Below are 7,575 nucleotides of genomic sequence, written 5' to 3' on the forward strand. Positions count from 1 at the left end.
AAAAAAACCTACAGTATCTGCAAAGTGCAATAAAACGAGGTAGGCCTGTATAATTCCAAGTTCTTAAGGAGCTTGCCGTCATCTCCATGTATCTATTAATCATCTGCACTATGAGTTGGTTAGGAAGTATGACACAGCTTGTTTATATTTGTCATTTTTAGAGTATTGGTAATTATGGTTTGTGTAGTTTTCATTGTAATACAACCAACTGCTTATGTTTAATATTTCTGCTCTAGAATGTATTTGGTACAAGGTGAATAATTATGAATGTGGAAAAGAATTTACCAGCTTACTGGACTCTATCATCAGTGCACAATGCTTTTTACAAGTAAGATTCCACTTGTTTCCAATGTACTCCACTATTCTTTTGCAAAATTTACTTTTCAATGTCCATTGAAAACCTTTTCTTTAGTGCTGTGTCATTTTTGTAAACAATATTTACTCAATTTGAAACTCATTACAAATAGAGCTGAGTTCTGCTTTGTATTTTGTACTGTTAGGTTTGAAGAAAGAATTTGTTAAATTTTGCAAATAAGAGAGCAAGATCTAATTCGTGAGAACAAACTAAAGATGCTATTGAATGTATTCAGTTAATTGAATTATCTAGTCAAATAAATTCATAAGGTCACTACTTGTGTTCTGGTAATCAACAAAGCTTTTTTGAATGCCTAATAATGATCCAGCTGCTGTACCATCTGGTCTGGGTAACCCTGAGTTGTACTTTAAGCTGCAACTCCAGTATCAGTACCTTTAAGAAACTTTCAGTCATCATCCCAGTCTGGAGTTAACTTCTTGTCCTGTGTGCTTCCATAGCTCTCAGTGCTTATCTCTATCATGGCACTTCCAGCATCTGTTTTCCCATACATTGGGAGCTCCTGGCAGGCAGGAACCATGTCTTAATTTTTCTTCATGTGCAGGTATTCAGCTAGGTACCTGGCACAAAATTAATGTTTAAAAAATGTTTGTTGAATAAATCTTAAGAAGTTGATGTGAAATCATTGAGTTGGAAGTGGGATGTGGATGATGGTAATGAAGATGAAGGGAAGAATCTGGGTTTCTTGCTTGAAAGGGTGGTAGTGGCATTCACTGAGATAGGGAATAGAAGAGGAGAAGGTTTGGCAGGAAAGAGAAGTTTGACTTAAAATATGTTGATTTTGAGATGCTTGTAAGACATCTAATAGGTGATATCCTATTATTTATTTCTAAGTTTATAACATTGTGTCTGAAAAGATGTTTTGTAGTATTTCAATGTTTTTTAATCTATTGAGGCTTGTTTAGTGTCCTAATTTATGGTCTATTCTGGAGAATGATCCATATGTACGAAGAAAAATGTGCTTTTGTTGGGTGGAGTGCTCTGTATTGGTTGATTGTGTTGAGTTCTTCTGTATCTTTGTTGAGTTTTTTTCTAGTTGTTCTGTCCCTCATTGAAAGTGATGTGTTCAAGTCTCTTACTACTATTATAGAGTTGTCTATTTTTCCTTTCCATTCATTTAATATAAGCTTTATGTATTTTGGAGCACTTTCATTGGGTGCATAGATATTTATTAATTATGGTGATGTCTTGGTCAATTGATCCTTTTAGCATTGTATAATAACCTTCTTTGTCCCTTATGCTGTTTTTCACATTGAAGTCTATTTTATCAGAAATTGATATTGCCAGTCCTGCTCTTTTTTGGTTGCATTAGCTTGGTATATTATTTTCCACCCCTTAAATTTTAATTTGTTTTTATCTTTGTGTCTAAGGTGTGGCTCTTGTAGGCAGCATGTCAGTGGGTCTTCTTTTCTTATCCAGTCTGCCACTCTCATTCTCTTGACTGGTGCAATTAGTCCATTCACATTGAGGGTAATTAGTGATAGGTATGAATTTATTGCTGTCATTCCATTGTGGTTTTTTGTTGTGTTGTTGGTGATTTCCTTGTTCCAGGTATTTTTCTGTGCTGGGCTCATTTTGTTATCAAGTGTTTCTTCTCTTTTCTTCATTATTGTTGGTTTTTGTGCTTACTAAGCCCATATGTGTTTCTTCTTTCTGAGTTTGCTTAGGGGGATTGTTACTTTTCTTTGTGGTTACCCCAAAGCAAATTCTTACCTCCTTAAGTTTGGAACAGTCAGTTCTATAAAGACATTGTCCTGTCTTCCTCTCCATTTGGAAGTTTTGTAATTAAAGCTTTTATTCCCTCTATCTGCTTTATTGCTGGTGTCATCTGCAGATTGATTCCCCTGTTTCTTTGTATATATTATTTTATGAGTCTATTTTGAGCATCTGTTTCTGGTTTGGTTTCTAAGTGGTGATGTCAGGTGTCCTAATATTAATTTGCTGTTCTTTGTTGTGGGTTCTCTATTGGAAGGACTTCCTTAAGCATTTCTTGTAGGGTTGGTCTGGTTTTCACAAATTCCCTTAATTTCTATTTGTCTGAGAATGTCTTGATTTCACCCTCATATTTGAGGAATAATTTGGCTGGATATAGAATTCTTGGTTGAGAGGTCTTTTCCTTCAGTGTTTTATATATGCCATCCTATATTGCCTTCTTGCCTGCATGGTTTCTGCTGAGTAATCAAAACTTAAGTCTTACTGGTTGTCCATTGTAGGTGACATTTCTTTTTTCCCCAAGCTGCTCTCAAGATTCTTTCTTTGTCTTTACTTTTGGAGAGTTTGATTATGATATGTCTTGGTGACTTTCTCTTGGGATCTGTCTTGTATGGGGTTCACTGAACTTCTTGGACGGATATCTTTTCTTCCTTCATGATATGGGGGAAATTTTCTGTTAGCAAGTCTTCCACAGTTTTCTCAGTGTTTTTTTTTTTTTTTTTTTTTTTTTTTTTTTTTTTTTTTTTTTTTTTTTTTTGCCTTTTCTTGTTCTGGTAGTCCAATGAGGTATATATTGTTTCTTTTCATGTCATCCCATATAACTCTTAGATTCTCTGCATTTCTCTTAAAATCTTTGTTCTGCTTTTCCTTCATACAGCCTGGTGTCAAGGGATTTGTCTTCTAGTTGGGAAATGCATTCTTCGGCCAGTTCTAGTCCATAATTTTGTCCTTTCACTGTGTTGTCTAACTCTGTAATTTTAGTGTTCATTTTCTGGATTTATAACTGCTATTTTTATATAAGTTCTAATTGTGTATTTCTCTTGTTATTTTGTTCTTGGATGGTTTTCCTGAGTTCTTCCTGAGTACTCTGTCTTATCATTGATTCTGTTTGTGGTTTCCTTGAGCTCCATAGAGAGTCCTATATATATCTCTTCTGAATTCCTTCCCAGATAATTTTTTAGCCTGGGGTTTTATTTCTATTCTTTTATCCTTTGTTTGATTGATTTGGGGTTGTCTGCTGTTTTCTAGACATTTTGAAGTTGTTGTCTTCAATTTTTAGTTACGTATTGATTTGTTTCACCCTGATTTTATGTTTTACTATATCTGAAAGTATGGAGCAGGTGTACTTTTTGGTTATTAATTAGGCTGTACTACATTGCTCTCCATGTTTCTTTGTGTTGGTGGGATCACTGGTGGGGATGTGGATGCAGGTCTTTGTTCATCATGAAGGGAATTTAGAGTTGGGATGAGCCGAGGTGGCTTAGTTTTCCTTCTATTAGTTGAGGCAGGGGAGAAGGGGAAAAATGAGAAAGAAAAGAGGGGGAAAAAAGCATCAGTGGCGAGTCCCCATTTACTGTGTTTCAGTGAGGTGCTGCTGGCTTAGACAGTTTGATTTGTGTCTTCCTGTGACAGCTACTAATTATGACATCTTACTGCCAATCACAGACCTGCAGTTCAAAATCGACAGAGACCCTGATAGGTAGAGGGCCTGTACTTTCCACTTGGATTGGGAAGCCTCAAAAACCCGGTACCCCGGTCTGCTCTATGTTAAAAAGTGGTCATGGAAGAGTTGATCCCCAGCCCGCTACTGTGAGCTTTCTCTGGGGCTCTGCCTACTTGGATTGAGTTTCCTCCTTTCCCTCATTCCTTTCTGAGCTCCATGGCAGCCCGAGCAAGGAGTGTTTTGATATGTTTCCCAGTATGGTTATCTATCTACTCACTCAGCTCAGCTCTCAAGGTCTCCATCAGAAGCTCTTGGAGTGGGTATTCTGAGTCCCCACCACCTCTGTGGGTTTTTTTTTTTTTCTTCCCTGTTCTCTCCGCCTATCTGTCTCTGCTTCTCTGTCCCTCACTCTCTCCACTGGCTAGGCAGGTTCATTTATTTTCCCAGTTGTTTAATCTGCTTTTTTTTCTCTGCCTCTATCAAATCTGGTATCCTGTCTTCTCCCTCACAACTCCAGTATCTCTGTTTCTATCTGCTATACCTAGTTATTCAGGAATTAAGATGATAGAGGGAACAAATGTGTGGGCTAGAGAGAGGTACAACACCATCTTCCTCCTCTCAGTGATAAAAGATTTAGTCTAAATGTGAAGCAACTATATAAAAATGTTTGGAGAGTACCTTATATGGAACTAATATAATGTTTTACTACTGACTTATGTTACAGGAGGGCTTTTATTCCTGTGAAGCATTCCTGTATAAGAGCCTTCCTCTCTGGGATGGTGTCTGTTGTCAAGCACAGTTCCTTCAACTTGTGAGCTGGATTCCTTTTAGTAAATTCTCTGGTATGTAACTTGAAAATTTGGGGCTGTTTAATAAAATGTAGTATTTATTGAAGAGATTTTTTATAATCTTTTCTTTTAATTCCTAGAGTTGAAGCCACTTCTTTTTGACCATCTAGCAAACCTCTTTTTTACATCAACTATCTATTTCAAGGTAAGCAAACTGCCTTGCTTAGATCCAAGTAAAAAATTTTCATTCTATTTTCAGAAGTTAGGTGATTCCAAACCCATGTTGTAGCAGTGGTTTTCTAACAGGATTCCCTTGGACCTAGACTTTAAGGTGTTATATCACTCAACTCAAATATTAGTGGGGTTTTGTTCATTCACTTCCCACTACCACTCCCTTCTATCCAAGAGTTAATGAATGCATACAATTTTTCTCAATTTCTAAGTTTTTCTCCTTTATCATTACCTTGAATTGTTTCTGTTTATAGCAGATGAAGAAGTGAATGACCAGGTAGCAAACACATATTAATAAAAACAAGCTAGGAGCTCTGGTAGCATAGTGCTTAAGGCACTTGACTGCTAACCAGAAGGTTGGCAGTTCAAACCTACCAGTCATTCCTTGTAAGGAAGGTTAGGCAGTCTACTTTCGTAGTGATACCACCTCGGAAACCCAAGGAGGGTCACTATGAGTCGGGGTTGACTTGACGGCACGTAACAGCAGCAACAGGATATACTTAATTATACTTAGCTTGATGGTTTTGATTTATATTTTTGTCCATATGCTAAATATTACTTGAGCACCAACTATGTGCTAGCACTCTTCTTGACATGGGTAATAAAGTAGTGATCAAAACATACAAAACTCCCTATGATTTTCATGTTGTATACTTATATACATACATGTTGTATACTTCATACATACATACATGCATAAACAAATGTGTGTGCATATGTATAGACATATGTGTGTGTATATGTACATATATACACACACATATATAAACTATAATTATATGTAATTCAGTTATTTTCTATTCCAATCTTATATGATAGAATTGTGTTACTATTTTTGGGTATTTTCTAAAAACACCACTATGGCTTCAAGGAGTTCTATCTGAGTGAGTTTGAGAGTCACTTTCTTATAGAATGATTATTCCTATTCCAGTAGAATGAAAGTATAAGTAATGTTTCTTTCATAACTTTTTTTCATGTTAAATCACTTACTCTTGACCACATTTACAGGAAAAATATCTTGTCCTATTGAGTGTTTGTCATAATTAAATGACACTTTTATTAACTATCTATCACATTAACCTGTGTTTCAGATTCATTTTATAGTAATTGTAACTTACACTGTCTGACCAATATAATTCACATGAAAGTGTACACTAATTCTTCCCAGTGTTTACATTTTTAGAGACTTCATTTTGAAGTTTGTTTTTTTTTTTTTGGTGATTCTCCTCCAATCTTCTAATTGGGTTATTTGTTATTTCTTCTCTTAGTCCACCAATCCAGAGAGTTATTTATCTATAAATATTAGGTTGAACTGTATGAAATTGCCATTTTTATAGGTCAAAATGATTGAAAATTGGCAATTTCATATGGTTCAACTTAATATGTTTAGGTACATTTATATACACACACGTATATTTATATATTGGGGAAACGAGGGGAGTAGGGACATAAAAATGGGAATAAATAGTGGGCCAATGACCTAACTTGGGAATACCAATCTCTAAACTCACAGCTGTTGTTTTATTTACGTAGTACCGCTCTGACAGGAACATACCACAAATGGGATGGCTTGAACAAACAGGAGTTTATTCTCTTACAGTTTGGGAGGCTAGAAGTCCAAGTTAAAAGTGCCAGGCTCTAGGGGCTGTGTGAAAGCCCCTAAACCTTGGGCTTCAGCTTTGCCTCTTGCTCCCGGCCCATTGAAGCTAGAGGCATCTCTTCACTTAGGCAGCTACTGGCTGCTGAGGCTAACAAGCCCAAGGTTGACAAGTAAAATGGCACAGTCCTGATGTTACCAAACCACATGGCAAACCATTAATTCAACTCCATTGAAAGTCCCAAGGTTGGCAGAGCATGGCAGGCTTCTGAGCAGTGACATGACTACATGCAGGGTTCAAGCATGCCATAAGCTAGAGACAATTCCCAAAGCTGTTTCTTATATACAGGAAGCAGACCACATACCCAAAGCAGCTACTCAGCTGCTCCAATAGATTCCACCATGGAGCTGATTGCCAGTCTCATCATGGGGAATAACTACTACCAGCTTCCCAGCCACTCAACCAGGCCCAGCCAAGTTGACACAAACATAACCACCACAGCCATCAAGTAAAATCTGACTCATGGTGACTCCTCCTTGGGTTTCCAAGGAGGTATCTCTGTGGAAGTAGATTGCCCAGTCTTCCTTCCAAGGAGTGACTGGTAGGTTTGAACCATCAGCCTTCTGGTCAGCAGTCAAACGTCTTAGGCACTTGGGAATACTTAGTATTTAATACTCAGCCTATAAAGGAGGAAAGTACAAAGGAACCTTAAGAAGGAATTGCTAAGAGGTATGGAAAAAAGGCAGGAGAATAGTACTATCAAGGAGATTAGGGAGAATAGAGGATATCAAGGAGTGAAAGAGTCATGTTGCCAAATGCCACAGGAAAGTCCAGAAAGATAAGAGCAAAAAGTTTCTTTTGAAACAGACAATACAGATGTTATAGCTACCTTTGTGAGCAGTTTCAGTGGGATATGAGGTAGAAGCCAGATTGAGGGTTGAGGAGTTAAGAAGTGAAGAAGTCAAGAGAATGGGTATAGTCTAGTCTGTCTTTCAAGAAGTTTGGCTATTCAGCTACCCAGAGGGAGCGAGTAGTTGGACCTGTGGGCCTGGCACCAAAGTCACAGGGGACATCAAGCTCAATTGGCATAACATACTATGCAAAACATTGTTCCACCTCCTACTTTGGCGAGTAGCAACTGGGATCTTAAAAGCTTGCAAGCAGCCATCTAGATGCAATGATGGGTCTCTCCTCATCCAGAGCAAAGAA

General features: G+C 37.4%; 1 protein-coding gene across 1 annotated transcript in view; it reads left to right on the plus strand.

Moving 5' to 3' along the window:
- The window catches only part of CENPI (centromere protein I), a 119,237-nt gene that overhangs the window by 70,115 nt on the left and 41,547 nt on the right, over window positions 1-7,575 (plus strand). The window contains exons 11-13 of the mRNA XM_007952194.1: window positions 237-328; window positions 4,474-4,591; window positions 4,678-4,742. Coding sequence (XP_007950385.1) covers window positions 237-328; window positions 4,474-4,591; window positions 4,678-4,742 — 275 coding nt within the window. The remainder of the gene's footprint in view (window positions 1-236; window positions 329-4,473; window positions 4,592-4,677; window positions 4,743-7,575) is intronic.

Source organism: Orycteropus afer, unplaced genomic scaffold (genome assembly GCF_000298275.1).
Source record: "Orycteropus afer afer isolate SDZICR_OR568_19922 unplaced genomic scaffold, OryAfe1.0 scaffold00327, whole genome shotgun sequence".
Classification (NCBI taxonomy): domain Eukaryota; kingdom Metazoa; phylum Chordata; class Mammalia; order Tubulidentata; family Orycteropodidae; genus Orycteropus; species Orycteropus afer.